The sequence below is a fragment of the Corylus avellana genome, chromosome 7, assembly GCF_965113065.1.
Source record: "Corylus avellana chromosome 7, dhCorAvel1.hap1.2, whole genome shotgun sequence".
NCBI lineage: Eukaryota > Viridiplantae > Streptophyta > Magnoliopsida > Fagales > Betulaceae > Corylus > Corylus avellana.
Window position 1 is genome coordinate 19,491,454 of NC_142496.1, and position 16,724 is coordinate 19,508,177.

Sequence of the window (16,724 nt, forward strand, 5' to 3'; positions counted from 1 at the left end):
TATGTAGAATTAATAGGACCAAATTGGAACTTGTTAATATCTTATTGGTTGTGAAAAAAGCACAATAACCCTAAATAACACTTGGAGAGGTGAATAGATATTTCAGTACCATCCTGAAATATCTTATTTGAACTTGTTAATGTAATATCTCAGTACCACCCTGCCACCTTGTCCTAATTGTCCCTATAATACGGTCAATAGACATGTAGCACTATCTAGGATCTGGATCCCTTGGAATTCCAGATTCTTGAATTAGAAGATTAAAGGTCCAAATTGTGCCACGTGGCTAAAACCACTTTCCTCCCAAACCCACTGTTTTTAGATGCCAAAAGACTGTCCCTCCCAAAACCCACTTCTTCATCATGTCTAAAAAAGGAAATCCCAGCTTTACCCTTCTTCTTCCTCTGCCTGTTCTTCCTCTTTTTCAGAAAACCTAAAGAAAAAATGCATTCGCTGCTGCGTCTAGGCTAAAAAAAAAAAAAATTGAGGTGGAGGCGCTGCTTGAATCGCGCGGGCTTTCTGCCGCTTTTGGTGGACTGTCGCTTGTCAATTTTTCGTCGCCTGTTCGTCTTTGTCTGCGTCTGGGCCAAAAAAAAAAAAAAAATTGAGGCGGAGTCAAATCCACACTCAAAATCCAACGCCAAACACCAATACCAAATATCCTTTCAGGGTGGGTTCTTTGATTTGGGTTATTGTGTGCTTTTTTGAATTATAAGTTTTCTGAGTCATTTTGTATTGAGGCAATTTCTTTTTTTTTTTTTTTTTTTTTTTTTTGACACTCAGATTCAATACTTGGTATTTTAGTTGTGTGAATTGAGTGATGTTTTATAGTTTTTTTTTTTTTTTTGAGAGAATTGAGAAAAAGAAAATTAATCGTGAGAAAATTTGTTTGTTCCGGACTTCATGTTTGCTGGTGTTTTGACATGTATGGCAAAAAAAAGTTTTTTATTTTTTTTTATTTTTTTATTTTATTTTATTTGTTTGCAGAAATGTCTTAGCATTAAACTTAGCATTAATTCATGAAATGAGTTGTTTATTGTGGTTTTGGATTATACTTTGTATGTCTTTTTGGATTCATTTCAGTCTCTTGCAGGAAGTTAGTTGTGGGTTTTCTAAGACCAAGGAGGATGAACATGTGTGGGACACTTGTAATTGTTAACCAAGACTCTCACTCGCTACAGAAACCTACCTTCAAGGAATTTCTCAACTCACAACCACAGATGGATAATGCTGCTCATATCAATCACATCTCATAGTGCTCATCTCAATGGCATCTCATAGATTAGATAGGATTACTTGTATACATTATATTGTTAATTTGTATTTGGATTAGTTTGCCCCCCTTGTAATTTGGGGCCTTTGTCAAAACTTTCAACTTAATGAGTTCAAAATGTATGCAAGAGGTGCCTTCTTAAAATCCTGTTTTCCCTATGTATCACATTGATTCTAGTAAGTTTCTTTTTGTCATTAAGCAGGTCACTTTTAGTGGAAACTTTTTCTCAAGTAACTTGGAATACCATCTTAAAGCTCAATATTATGTCACTTTCACATTATAACACAATAATTAAGTTTAAATGTTGCATCTAACATTCTCATACATTAATTATCCCTCACAAGAACAAGACCAAATGGTAATGAGGAATGCAACATTTCTCAAAAATCAAAACACATAGTCCCAAAACAAATCTTTTTTTTTTTTTTTTTTTCCTCAAACCAAATCTGGTTGCCTTTGGAACAACAAAAAACCATCATCCAAGCTCGCACCACCACAGCGACCTGATTAATATTTCCAAGTGGCGATAGAGAATTCAATGTCCTGAACATGTTTCAAAACCAAAGTTAATTTTTCAAATCAATAAGAAAATATTGACAAATTTATATCCAATAGTAAGTTTGTTACGTACCATGAAAATTTATGACGCCCATATTTGCATTTGTGCTATCAGCAAGAGAAGTCGTAAAATTGAACCCATTAGTTCCCTAACAAAACATTGTGATTAAACTAGTTAGCCTAATATGATATGCATTATTGTTTTCAAGTCTAAATGAAATGTTTTTTTACCTGACTAGTATATGCATTATTAAATGGTCTGTTATCAAATCGCAATGAATTGTTATCAAATGGTCCCTATATAATCACATAACAATCACAAAAACACATTTTTTTCTTCTTGAAAGAGTAAAATGGTGAAATGTTACCGGTGGAAATTCAATGAGATTGATTTCGCATCTATGTTGAAATGATTCTTCAAATGTTGTCCTTGATACCAAATAAGGCACTTGATCAATGTGCTATATTATAAAACAAAATAAAATTTTATTAAGAAAAGCCACAAACAAATAATGCATTTAGACATATCATACATTTGTAAAATGATTTTACTATGAACTCAAATAATGCTTACCTGATGGGAATGACTTTCTACATGTGAGTTAGAGTTGACATCCTGAATGTTGAGTGAGCAATTAATTTCCTGCCAATAAGAAGAAATTTTAATTAATCGAATCATATTATATATAATAAGTTGAGATGAACACAAATTTATAGAGCTAGAATATTACATGTGATGACTTTTTTCCAATATTATCCTTTACTGTAATTTTTGTTTTCTTCCTTGATTGCTTCTCAACCCAACCTCTGAATCGTTTTCCTCCCTTCTGACCTTCTTTCTTCTTGATCCCTTTGACCGTTTCAAGTAATTTCTCAATAGATTGGGTATGATTTGCAATTTCATTGTCATCTGACAATGATAATTGAGCTTCATTATCAAGACTAACACGTGAAACATTTTTAATTTTTTGAACTTGCTTTTACGTTTCTTTTACCATCTTCTCTACAAAAGCATATGCATCTTCATTATCAGCTGCTTCGGTGGCTAATCCCACTAGCATTGGACACAATCTTCTATATCTTTGTGTAACATTTAAATTCACACCATTTTCCACATTCATCGTTGTAGTATTTAAGATGTATTCACTCTTTGCTTCTCTTGTCCACCTCTTCAAAATGTATGTACTAGGAATCATCTTTATATCAAGCAAGTCAAAAATCTTCAAAGCATGGCAACACAAAATTCCAAATGTTTCGAACTTTCTGCAACTACATGAAATTATCTTATTGACATGGTCGCATAATACTTTATACTCTCTAGTTTCATCAAAAATACCAACAACATATTCATGCACTAATTGGCTATCATTGCGATGTTTAATTACTATTGCTGATGCATAGTCATACTCATCATGAAAATTTTTAAATATCACAGGAGTATATGTATGTGATGCCTGCTTCAACATAGGGGAATTCTTCAATGCTAATGTAGGCAATTTTTCTCTAGCATGAAATTTAGCCTCCAATTCCTTATGTCGCTTTTGCTCTACCACCCGCTCAAAATGTTGAAAAAATTCCATCATACTCAAATCTGATTTTAAGTAAGCTTTCAAATCACTATTTATACTTTCACTGAGTTGAGTACTTCACACACCTAAAGTAAAGGCATTCTTCATGTGACACTTGGCCCATTTTGTCTTTAATTTGTATATACCGTTCAACCAACTAACTGACCCAACATTATACTGCTCAATCATTTTGTCACAAGCTTCTTCAAATTCAGACTCATCGTCATACTCAAACATACAAGATTTAAAGTCTCGTAGGAAATGAGAATCATCTTTCATCAAATTCCCTAAATGCTTAATGCCATTTTGCATGATGTGCCAAGTGCATAATCCATGATAGGTTTCTGGCATCACCTCACTTAATGCCTTTGCCATTGCAACATCTTGATCAGTAAAGATTGATTGAGGCTTTTTACCCGCATGTGCATCTATGAAATTTTCAAAAAGCCATTTAAATGACCCTATTGTTTCATCATAAAGAAGTGCTGCCCCGAAAATCACAACCCCTCTATGATGATTAAAACCAGTAAAAACAACTAGGGGTCTTAATTCTTTATTAGTGCCAAATGTAGTATCAAAGGTCATCATGTCACCAAAATAGACATAGCCAACAATAATTCTTGCATTAGCCCAAAAAATGTTAGTAATTTTTTCTTCAGCATCTAATTGAACTGCATAACGAAACGATGGATTTTTATTAATTTTTTCCTGAAAATACTTCAATAAGCAACTTGCTTCACCATATATCAAGTTCCTTTGTCGTCTTGTCCGAAGATAGTTTTTTTGATCAAGCTCAGTATATCCAAGATTTGCCCTCCCACCAGCCTCTATACTCATCAGTGCATGTGTTGCCTTAGGAGAAATTCCAGAAGCACATGCCAGGTCAATTTCAAATGCTTGAACTTCTGACATTTTACGATGCGACCTCATCATATAAGCAGTTTCTTCAAGATGCAGAATATGATTATGTTCAGCTACAAAATCATAAACCTTATACTTTCCAGTCTCTCGTACTAATGAAACATGCAATCGTACAGGACAATTAGTCCTTACTTCATCTCGATGACAAGTGTAAAGATGATTTCGCTTGTCTATTCCTCGAACACCTGCCTTACAACAAGTAAATCCCCTTGTTGTTACTTTTCCATCTAGCTTACTTTTATTTAGAAAACCTTTCCTTACACCATAACCCATTTGCTTTCCATAGTTTCCCCAATGATTCCATGCATCCCCTAGAGTATTAAATTCCAAACCAACTTGAGGTGTCCAATCTATGTGGGTATTCACATTTTGAGAGGAATCGCCCGCGATGCCATCCATCTTTTTTTTTTTTGTTTATTTGTTTTTTGGTATAAAGGTATATTGCTGTCATTCACAAAAATTAAATGAAATCAAAATATGCCAACATAACATTGAGTGTGATCTTGGAAGAACAACGTAAAAACTTTACACAGAAAGATGGTGACATATACCACCATAAATAAAACTAACAATGTATAAGAAAAAATACCCTTGCACCATTAACAACATTAAAATATACTGTGAACGTAAAACTAAATTGCAAGTAAAAGATGAAATAAGAAAGTTATCCTAATGTAAAGACCCTAATACAAAAGAAACATTAAAATCATGTTTTCACTAAAACTCATCTCAGGGAAACCTAAAAGCTCATGCACCAATCAATGACTTTTGCCAACTAACTTGCATTTAATCTAATTTCTCAATATCTATCAGAGGCCCTCAGGCCACATATCACGGTTGCATAGTAATAGTAAATGGTACATTTCCTAACAAATACACTCACCAACTTGCATTTAATCTAATTTCTCACTATCTATGATTCAAAAAAAAAAAAAAAAAAAAATCTCAATATCTATCCGAGGCCAGTATCATAACTGCAGAGTAATAGTAAATGGTACATTCCTAAACAAATACACTCATGGAAATACCATAGACCAAGTACCTTTTTTTTTAGAAACCTTAACGTCCTCAAAGAAGCTAGATTTTTCTCAGAAGTTCTTCTGCAGATGCTTTGGCGTTCTCCAGAAGAGGAAGAAATTGATTTTCTCTACATGTTCTACTTTTTCCAGAGCAAGTACATAATCAATGTTAATCCTCCCTGAAAGAAAAGAAGCCTTAGATGCAGAGGAAGAAATGTCTAGATGTGAGGAAGAAGAAGCCTTAGATGCAGAGGAAGCAGCTTGAAGAAGAGGAAGAAGGGTAAAGCTGGGATTTTATTTATTTATTTATTTTTTTTTTTCAGACGTGAGAAGTGAGTTTTGGGAGGGAAAGTCTTTTGGTATCTAAAAACGTGTGAGTTTTGGGAGGGAAAGTCTTTTGGCATCTAAAAACAGTGGGTTTGGGAGGAAAGTGGTTTTAGCCATGTGGCACAATTTGGACCTTTAATCTTCTAATTCAAGAATCTGGAATTCCAGGGGATCCAAATCCCTATCTAACACCCAATAATGATTGTAGGAGGCAAAGAATTTGGTACCATTACCTTGCAAGGCAGTACTGCATTAACGAGCGATATCTGGCAACGGTCATACCTCATTAATATAGGACGTTAGCATAATGCCTTGCCAAACCAGGGTCCTACCTTATCATTGAACAATACTTGGCCAATGTCATGCAAGGGGACCAGACACTCCGCGAATGTGAAGGAAATTACCCATTCCAAGTACAATATTCATTCGCAACACTATCATTCTTGCATTCTACTTTTTTTCTTCATCTAAAATTTCTTTATTGACTTAAGTATCAAAGACATCATCTATTTAAAAACATGACTATTTGAAATTCAATTCTAAGATAGGGCAGAAAGAACTTCTCCACCCACCAAATAAACAAGCTTGTGCAACAAATCCAAAGCTATAGGTGAGCTTAGGGTTAATTGTGTTTACACCAAATTCTGAATACCTCGGCTTCTTTATCCCCTCCCCCCCCCCCCCCCCCCCCCCAAGCTTTCTTGGAGCTCAATGGGGTTCTCTACAACATGACAGTATGTTTTTGTTTCATCGCCAACTCCTTTCACGGTGGATAATAACCCTTCGCAACCGCTATTCACACTTATCCACATATGTAGATGCAGATAGCAGTTTTATAGTATGCAGATGTGGATGGTAACTGAATCCGTATTCCCTTTATTCCCTTTATATATAATATATAAATTATATATATATAACCCTTTTTTTTTATTGTTTGCCGGTAATGTCATTTATGTTTGTAGGATTTGAAATTTATGTTTTTTTATATTTTCTAGATTTGTAATGTTGTTGGATTTCACTGCTGAAAAACCCTTATGATTTAAATGTTTTATATGTTCTTCTTTTATTATTATTATTATTCAAATATTTTTTACCTTCACCAACTATAGATAGATGATACAGGAAGCTAAATAGCGTATGAGATAAAAATTTCATAGCAAAATGATTAGCAAGTATGATATAAATAATAGTGTTCAACTATAGATAATGCCTTTTTATATTTACTAGAAGCAAGAATTACAACTTCAAGATAAAATGCTTATTACCTCATATGCGGATTGGATAATAATCGTATTAACCGCAATAACCACACAGATGAGGATAGTAATTGCATGATGTAGATGCGAATACCAAAAATCATTTATTCACATTTTGTAAATGCGGATGCAGATATTGCTAATAACCGCATCTGCATCTACATTTTCACCCTTATTCCACAGGCAATCGGTCAATGTTTCCAAGCATCCACTATACTACAAAAAAAGTTGTTATTTAGCAATGACATTTTCTGGACGCTAAAAGTTCAATTGTGGACGTTATTGATAAACAATGTCGACACGTCGACACTGATAAGTTGGACGCAAATGCTTCGACGCTGAAGGTCAATTGAAGCTCATTAGCGTCGACTTCCAAAGTCGACGTTGATAATAACCCAACATCATCCACATATGTCAACACTAATAATATTTTGTACTGAATGCTATAGAGCTAGAACTAAAGCTATAGTGGACGTTGTTGCTCCATCATCAATGTCGACTCAAAGTGGATGTTGATTATTGTGCAATAGTGTCAAAATTTGTCGCCACTAATAGTATTTTAAAATAAATGCGTTGATGGTGGACCATCAACGTCCACACAAGGTGGACGTTAAAGGTCCACCATCAACTTCCAAACAAGGTGGACGTTGATGGGACACCATTAGCATATATCCACATTGTCGCCTCTGAGGCCCTGACAAACTAAAAAAATAAAACATTATTAGCTTTAATTTTTAATTTTTAATTTTTAATTTTTTTAAATAAAAAAAAAAAAAAAGAAGCAATTTCCCTGGAGTGGTTTGAGCAACATAGTACTCAATGAGATGTGAAGCAAACAAATGGAGAGGGATTCACAATCCAAAACCGTAGGATTACCACACAAGCGTGATTTTCATAAAATTACTTCAAATACAATGAACTAGAATTAAAAATCATGCTTTGAGTCAAGCTATATAATGTATCATATACTATATAATGTACAGAATGCTTGAAGTCAAACAAAGTATCATACTATATAATGTACAGAATGTTTGATAATTACCACACAAGTTTTTCACTATTTTTTAATTTTGTGCGACATTGTCACACATGAAATTGACCTTCTATACAGCATAAATAAACAGGAACAGAAGAATGCAGGACAACATTGCTGGTTTGACATGAATTCCGTTAGTTTTATCAGACTCTGGTCAATAGCAAACAATAGTTTTTATGAGACATGACCACTTTTCGATTTTTTATTTTTATTATTCTGATGGAGGGTCAATAGTGTCGCCTAAAAGTAGAGTTCATAATAGGTCATCAGCGTCCACAATTCAATAGTGTCGCCTAAAAGTAGAGTTCATAATAGGTCATCAGCGTCCACAATTTTGTAAATTTTGTAGACGCTGATACTTTCTGATTTCTGATTTTTTTTTTTATTTTTTATTATTCTGATGGAAGGTCAATACAATCTCCCAACAGCGTAGATGCTAATAATAGGTCATCAAAGTCCACATTTTTGTGGACGCTGATACTTTTTTATTTTTAATATTTTGATGGAGGGCCAAAAGCGTCGCCTAAACGTGGACGCTGATAACAGGTCATCAGTGCCCACTTTCAATAGTTGACGCTAACTTGAGAAAATACATCAACGTCAATATAAAAGTGGACGCTGATAGTGAATTATTAGCGTCGACACTAATAGTTATTTGTGGCTGCTAATTGTTTTCTCACCTCAACCCCTGAGCGGGATAATTTCCCATTAGGATATTAGCATCGACATATTAGGTTTGACTAAAAGATGGACGCTAATAAGCGCCTTTTAGCATGAACTATAAAAAGTGGATGCTAATAAGCACCTATTAGCGTCCACTGAACGCTAATAATGTCGCTGCTAATAGGTGTCCACTGAACACTAATAATGTCACTGCTAAAGAACAACTTTCGTGTAGCGCGTAAGATCCTAAGTGTCTTAAATGATTTAAGTGCAATCTTAACCATGTGTCTATAATCTCTTGAAAATCCTACCCTTGCAAGTTTATTTTTAAAGATAAATCCTAGTCAAAGTTTGTATCATTTGGTATCAATGATAACCACCAGGACAAACGTAGGTTGTCAATCAAATGGATTGTGACTTTGTAATGGAGGCACAAAGGAGATGACCTATAGGTTGAATACTATGTATGTGTATAGTATTAAGTTATTGAATACTACCAGATAAGTGGAGCCACCAAAAGAGAGAGTTACCATGACTTAAGTGAAATTGAATTCTACCCAAAATTGATATCATTCACATCCATAAAATTTATCAGTGCGCTTACACTTAAAAGAGTAACTCCAGTAAGTTGAAGCAAATGTCATGAAAGCGTTTGGTCCTTAATGATGGCTTAAAATCACGGGACTCATCATTCATGTGTCTGTCTTGGACGCCAGAAAAATGTGTAAAGAGAGAGCGAGAGACAACAGCTCTGCAGAATTCCCTTCATCCTATTGTATTGATCCCTTCAAGGGAACAAATTGTTGCCAGTTCAACTATGGTACACAATAAGCTGTTACATAAAAAAAAAAAAAAGGAAAGCATTTTAATCTATCTTACTGGGGAGATAAATAAGCACACTGTATCTTGTACAGCAAGGGTAACTCGTCCTGAGAGGTTGAATCAATGCTACAGATATCCTCTGAAATGTAGAGAGAATATCATGGACCGATCAACTATTGGAATGCAACTCCATGAAGCTCCATCATGCAAAAAGTACAGTTAAAGGCAAATGCTTGCAATTGTATGTATCTGTATACTCACATTCGAGACGCTCTAAGGTTAGAGGTGGTTATTTAGAAGGAATGCTTCACTTCTGAAGAGCAGATTGATGACCCTCTTGTGCTACAAAGCAGCTCTATTCAGCAGCAGCGGCATGCTTAAGAATTTTTTTTTTTACTTTCTTGAAACATATATAATATTTGTTGAGATCAGTTCCCAGTGTAAGCAAACCTCTTGGACAGTATGGTAATCCAATCGGGAGGAACGGCGCCACTGCGTAAAACCAGATACACAATAAATGCTATATATGCAGCTGTGCCAGTGCAGACCACAAAACCAAACAGCAGTCCCTTAACTTCAGATACAAAAAAATCTAGCAACAGATACCCATTGATCACCATTACCAGTGCAGCCACAGTCCATGCCACCCTCTACAACATTAATTGACAAAGTATTAGAAGACAAAAAATTGATAGAAACGAAAGATTTAATCTCCATATATTTCCTTTCTGTCAGTAAACAAAAAATTGAGGGAAAAACTCTAACTGGCATACGAATGACAAGTTGAGCATGTAGTCTGAGGTTACATTAGTCACAGTTCTCTTTTTAAAGTTAAATCATTAAAGAGACAAGATTGCTAGCCCTGTATTATCATTAGCTCCCTCTCTTGGAGAGCCTTTGTTGGTAACCTTCTCTTTTTCCTGTTTCCTCCCAAGTATATAAATGCTCACCAATAAATACCCACCTATAGATGACTAACCTCATCTTTTCTGAACATTCCAAATCTCAACAGAGTAGTTGTTTCCCTCTTTAGCAGTATGACCTCCAGATTTAGTTAATATTTACTTCCTCCTAATAAGATCCATTGTACTTCTATTTGGAACAATATTGCAGTATATAATGCAAATCAAATGGCGGATATTCCTAACAACCATTGCATGCTTATTATGGACATAAACTTCATTGAAAAAGAGGCAAAGGACCAAAGTTATCACCCAGATATTCCAAAATCTATGACCTTATCTCTTTTTGATCCATTGTATGTCTAGTTGCAACCATATTGCAATATATCATGCAATTCAGATGGCAGATATTCCTAAAACCATGGCATGCCTATTATGCGCACATAAACTTAGTCGAAAAAGAGACAAAGGACCAAAGTTATCACCCAGATATTCCAAAAATCTATGACCTTATCTCTCTGTTATCTACAATTTACTGAGATTGGTTTTAATCTCATTGTGCCAAGCAATACAAGTAAACTTTTAAGTAAATAATAATAAAAACTAAAAAGGAAAAGGGACCTAGCACCCAAATTCACAAAACATGAGACCACCTGCCTAAACCATGGTATACAATCATCTTCATTTCAAATGAAATTAATAGTATTTATTTTATGGTCAAGATTAAAATTTGGTGTATCTAACGGTGTACATGATGTCATATTATTTAAATTTTTTTAAAAAATGCCAACATTGGCTTCATGTACGCCATTAAATGCACCAATTTTAAATCCTGACCATAAAATTAATAGTTTTCAAATGAAATGGAGAGGATTCTTGTTTCCCATGGTATACTTGCATGCAAACAGTAATCAACAAATCAGGTTAACATGAAAAACACAAGCTCAAAGAAAACAAAACTCGAAATATAAATACGTACTTCTTGTTAGTGCGTTTACAAATCTCTCTAGTACAGTCCTAGATGAATTGCTAACTTAAATTTGCGTTACCAATAGAGATGTGAGTAGACAATACAGTTTAAGATAAAACTTAATTGACATTGAGAATCCAAATGGAAAATTAATTCGATCAATACATATATCAATAGACATATTTTACGTCAAAAAAAAAAAAAGACAAACCGGAATCATAATGAGGATCAAGTACAAGAATGAGCAAGCAAGTAATTAGAACTGTTTCAAGAGAAATTTGAAACAAATAACAGTTGATGGTTGTTTTGACATGAGAAGCAATTTCTTAAGTTTGTCCTTTTTCTCTTAGTAACTTTTTTTCCAAACATCAAAGTTGAATTTGTCGAGTATGTGGTGATCTAAAATCAATTTCAACCATAACTGATTCAAGTAATAGACTAAATAGATGCCTCATTGTTTACCCCTATTGTTAAAAGCTTGAGGCTACAAGGTCTGAAACACAACATATGGCTGTCAACACAAAAGTGAAAAATAGTATGCCCAAAATGACATAGTAGTAAATTGTCCACAAAAGGCCAAAGGGGGCTGCCTTCCAAATTGCCTATTCTGGAGCTTAAATTGGCATTCCTACATTCCTTGCTTGAGGGGTCTACGGCTTATGGCAGTGTTTCTACTAATTCTCCCAAGTTTTTTTTTTTTTTTTTTTTTTTTTTTCAAGTGCGGAAAACCCAGGACCACCAGAAGTGGTAGGATTTATTCTCATAATAAAATATAATATGTCGAAATTTTTTGCTTTTGTAGATTTTATTGATTATTTAAATCTCAGAATGTGATTCTTTAGGGAACCCCTCTGTATACCTCCTGTACAATATTCTATTTTTCAATGACATATTAATATTATTTATCAACAAGAGAGAGAGAGAGAAAAAAAGAAAAGAAAAGAAAAAAAAAAGTGTAGTGAAGCTCATGAATCATAACTTACCTCAAGAACAGGCCCAATTCTGAAGACCCCCATGACCTGCTCATTGGCCACCAATGTAAGAAGGGGAATAAGTGCAAAAGGAATCTGTATTGACTGAAGCACATTAAGCCACTCATTCAAGACATCCAACGAATGCTCAGATGTATTAAATACAAGAGCTACGATGATAGTTGGCACAATTGCAAAACTCCGTGTGATCAAAGCCCTCAGCCATTTCTTAAGACGGAGGTTGAGAAAGCCTCCCATGATAAACTGTCCAGCATAGGTGCCAGTTATTGTGCTACTCTGTCCAGCCGCCAATAGCCCAATACCCCAGATATAAAGAATTGGGAGTCCTCCTCCGTACTTCTCCTCAAGATACTTCCCTGCATTTACTAGTCCAATACCATGGGCTTTTTCAGTACCATAAAATCCCTTGGCAAAAACAGCTGTGACAAACAAATTGATCATGAAGGAGATTGAGAGTGCAATCGATGCCTCAATTGAATAGTAGTTGAGTGCTTCTTGAACCCGGCCTTTCCTGTTGGGATCAATCTTTCTTGACTGTACCAAAGCAGAGTGCAAGAATACATTGTGAGGCATTATGACACATCCCACAACTCCCACAGCCTGCCGAATTGTTTTTGAGCTGAGTCTTGGAATCAAAATGCCTACGAGGAGGATCAAATTCAGTTAAATTCTACGGCCCCGGCCAATGATGATACCTGATAAAAGAAACACGCTGACTGATTTAATGTCCATCAAAATAATATTCAAATTTTTACCCATTAAAAGTTCTTTCCCATTGGGTTTTGTGTCCGCAAACATCCAGGCGAATGATAGAGCCATGGTCGCAATGAGAACCGCAAACACAGCTTCTAGCTTCCTCACTCCATAGTTCTCAAGAAATAGAAACATGAAACTGTCCATCACAGAAACAACCGAAAAAAGCAAATCAACCTTAGCTATGAATTGAAAAAAACAGGGAAGGGTGTCAATTCCACTTCAAAGTTCAACACCCAGAACCCAGAAACAAAAACTACAAAAAGGAAGTCAAAGTTCACAGTGTTCATGTCAACCACATTACATTTCAAGAAACTTCACAAACATGCAACATTTGAAGAATAAAAAAAAATTAAATTAAATTAAATTTGGCAAGACCAATGAAAAAGATTACCAATCGGACGCCGTAATAATGACTCCGGCCCAAAGCGGCAAGAACCCGTTGCTGAGAATCCGGATAGCGATGGCACTCCCAATCACCTCCTGAATATCGGCGCCAATGAGGGCCAGCTCGGCCATGAACCAAAGCACCAGCCTGGCCCAGTTGGGGTACTCGTCCCTGCAGAGCTCGGCCAGGTGGCGGCCCGTGGCAACCCCGACCCTGGCTGAGAGAAGCTGGATGAGCAGCCCCATGGCCGTCGCCCACATGAGCAGCCACAGCAGCGAGTAGCCCGCAATCGCCCCCGCCTGCAGATCCCCCTCCAGATTACCCGGATCCAGGAACGCTATACTCATCAGAAACCCCGGCCCCGTGAACATCCACAGCTTCTTCCACGAGAACGGCGGGACCCAGGAAGAATCCACGCCCTCCGTCTCCGACTCTTCCCCGTTGGCGATCAGGATCTTCTCCCGCGCCTCGAATGCCACCTCCTCATCGTCCGACGCCGATGCGAAATGGGACTGCAACAACCGGTTCGCTTCCTCCTCGCCCTTGGGCACCTCTTCTCGCGCCTCGGCGCTCATGGTTTGCTCTCTGCTGCAGATTAAGCAGGAGAGGGTGATGGGGATGGACTCGTGGCGTGCGCGGGCGCTGGATTTATACCGCGTTTTGCGGGGGTAGGAAATGTACTACGATGGTGTCCAGATGTTGCAATGCTCCGGTTGGTGCCCATAGGGAGATTGACACGTCTGCAGGGGGTGCGTGGCTTTCCAGTCATTTTCCACGAAATAAAAGGAAGGGTGAGCCTGCAGAAGTGACTTCTTCCAAGTGCCCCAACCAAATGGAATTTTTGTGCCAATTGTTCTTCATGCGTGCATTCAGGTAATATTGTAAATGCCATAATTTTTTTTTTTTTTTTTTTTTTTTAAGCAAACAACATGAACATAAAAAAGGTTGGATAATCCAATACTAAGTCTTAACACAACCAAATTAGTGCTAAAAAAAAAAAAACATAAATTAAAATGAAATGAGCCAAAAGAATGACACCGCTCTATGTATTCTGGGCACAAAAGTATTAAAAAAAAAAAAAAAATGCTTTCCAATTAAGATAGTTTGTGTTGAGAAGAAAAGCATAAAAAGTTTTACTACAATAATATACATATTTAATACAAGACATTTTTTCCTTCTCTATTTTCTAATCCTATTGGGTAGAGTAATTCTAGAATTAGTCATTCCATAGGTTAGAGTAGAGACAATTTTGAACAATTTTTCAATGATGGAATAAATCTCTCAATCATTTTCAAACAAATTTTTCAATCCAATTGCGTTTGCTTTTGTGATATTTTTTTACGGTAAATGTTAGGTTTTCTCTGAGTATTCTTCTAGTCCTAAATGGATATTATTTTCTAAAATTCGAGTGAGAAAAATAAGGGCCACTTTCTTTTTTGCTTTTTAAAAAAATAATATTCACCTAAGACCAAAAGAACACCTAGGCTACCTAGCATTCCCTTCTGTCACCCTTGCACTTTCTCACCAAATATTTATAATGAATAATGCTATTTAGTAGACTCTCATATTACGGCCATACAACTATGATGATGTGACAGCGAATATCAGTCATTAATTTTTATTTTTACAAGTTCTTTTTGATCCAAATGTTGATTTTCACTGTTACGTCATTATAGTTGTATGACCGTAGTATGAGAGTCTATTAAATATCATTTCTCATTTTTAATAGTGTTAGGTTTTGGGTTGGCCTAATTCAATGACTTGTCTTGTAAATGTCCTTATTGTTGTTGTTTTTCTTTTTGTTTAAAACTTTGGGAAATAGATTTTAGGCTCTAAGAGGCTCATTGAAAAAGCTCACTGTTTTCCTGTCAGAATGAGTCATGTAACAGGGAGTTACTGGTTTCCTGTCAGGAGTGCTGTTAGGACGAGATATGTAACGGGGAATTACTGTTTTCTTGTCAGAAGTTGCGTCAAGACGGAATATATAACGGGGAGTTACTGTTTTCTTGTCAGGATCTGCATTAGGACGAGGATGTGACGGGAGTGAAACTGAAGCTACTATGTTCTCGTGAGGAACCTCGTCAGGACGGGACATGTAACAAGACCAATGTTGAAGCTACTGTTTTCTCGTACGAGGCGGCATTAAGATGAGACAAGTGACGAAGAGGAGACATTTGTTCTTCACATTAGGACGAGACTGCTTTCTCGTTAGGACGTGGATTTTTCAGATCTACGAATTTGGTCTTCCCGTCGTAACGAGAAAGTATCCTGTTAAGACGTGGCGACGGAAATGTTCTCATATTTAAGGAATTTCCTGCTCCGTTTTCTACAGACTTTTTGGGCAGTATTTTCTCTGTGTTTTATTGATAGAAGTCTCAATTTTTCTCTACGGGTGCTAGGTCTCGGGAGATTGATTCAAGAGAGGACGTGATATAGCTTTGGGCTGTCCTTTTCTCTTGATTGTTGGCGTGTTGCCTTGATTCGTTTGATGAAAAGAAGATTGTAGGTTTGGTGAGCTTGAAGAAGGAAGTTGTAACGCCCCCAAAATTAGCCTTGGCTAACCTAAGAGGGTTATTGGCAATTACCCCAATTAAACCAACTTGTGGCTAAAAGGGAAATTACCCCTTTAAGCATTATCAGAGTTAATGTATAGGAATGTGAAATAAATCTGAGAAACTATTGAATTATCAAATGGACAAGTATATTCCTCGAAATTAAAACATGGAGCAACTAATAATAATGTAAAGCAAACCTGATAAGAGCATGAGAATCCTACGCAAGGTCCGTAGTGGCAACTGTGCCACTCTTGAGTTCTAGGAGCATGCTTCCTAAAAGGGTAATAACAGTGTAAGTCTAACAACTTAGTAAGTAAACCTTACAATTAGTATGATTGAGCCAATTTAAGCATAAATAAACGTGCAGTTTTAATAATCATTTAAAAAGATGTATTGTCTGTGTTAATACACCATAAAAGTATTGTTTGGTTAATAAAAAATGGGTGTACTCCCGGCGGCAATCTCCTAAGTATTTTAATGCAGGAAAAATTAATGCTTTATAGGTCATAACTCTCATGTATGGTCTACTCGAGATATTACCTATTCTCAACAGAGTTAGCGCTGTCCCGAGGTGCCTGTAATCTCCAGCCATTTTACGCTGCCGTTCATCCCATTAGTGGCATAACTGAGTTTGACCTCGGGTGGCTCACACCACTAATGATGTACATCCTATAGTGACCACCCATTAGGGAATGGTTGCGCCTTGGTCATGAAACCATTG

At 36.2% G+C, this 16,724-nt stretch overlaps 1 protein-coding gene and 1 pseudogene across 2 annotated transcripts; both read right to left on the reverse strand.

Annotated features, from left to right (window-relative positions):
• Positions 1–1,808: 1,808 nt before the first annotated feature.
• Positions 1,809–4,719, reverse strand: LOC132185141 (protein FAR1-RELATED SEQUENCE 5-like; annotated as a pseudogene).
• Positions 4,720–9,162: 4,443 nt separating this feature from the next.
• Positions 9,163–14,093, reverse strand: LOC132183844 (metal transporter Nramp2). Of its 2 annotated transcripts, XR_009440520.2 has the most exons (5): positions 13,455–14,093; positions 13,063–13,199; positions 12,299–12,948; positions 9,705–10,093; positions 9,163–9,582 (listed from the first exon to the last, which is right to left on the reverse strand). XR_009440520.2 is itself a non-coding variant. In XM_059597297.2 (4 exons), the coding sequence occupies exons 1-4, from the start codon at positions 14,021–14,023 to the stop codon at positions 9,872–9,874; spliced, it is 1,578 nt and encodes a 525-aa protein (XP_059453280.2). In that variant the 5' UTR covers positions 14,024–14,093; the 3' UTR covers positions 9,163–9,871. The 2 variants fall into 2 exon arrangements, 1 of the variants encoding a protein (XP_059453280.2); XM_059597297.2 differs by having other exon boundaries at positions 9,163–10,093.
• Between the last annotated feature and the right edge of the window lie 2,631 nt (positions 14,094–16,724).

Bases quoted from the DNA above. Each gene is read 5' to 3' on its own strand.
- LOC132183844 (XM_059597297.2), bottom strand. From the start codon at position 14,023: ATGAGCGCCGAGGCGCGAGAAGAGGTGCCCAAGGGCGAGGAGGAAGCG. The intron at 13,200-13,454 runs GTAATCTTTTTC...TGTGATGGACAG, and splicing joins ATTATTACGGCGTCCGATTG to TTTCATGTTTCTATTTCTTG. The intron at 10,094-12,298 runs GTAAGTTATGAT...TTAATGTTGTAG, and splicing joins GAATTGGGCCTGTTCTTGAG to AGGGTGGCATGGACTGTGGC.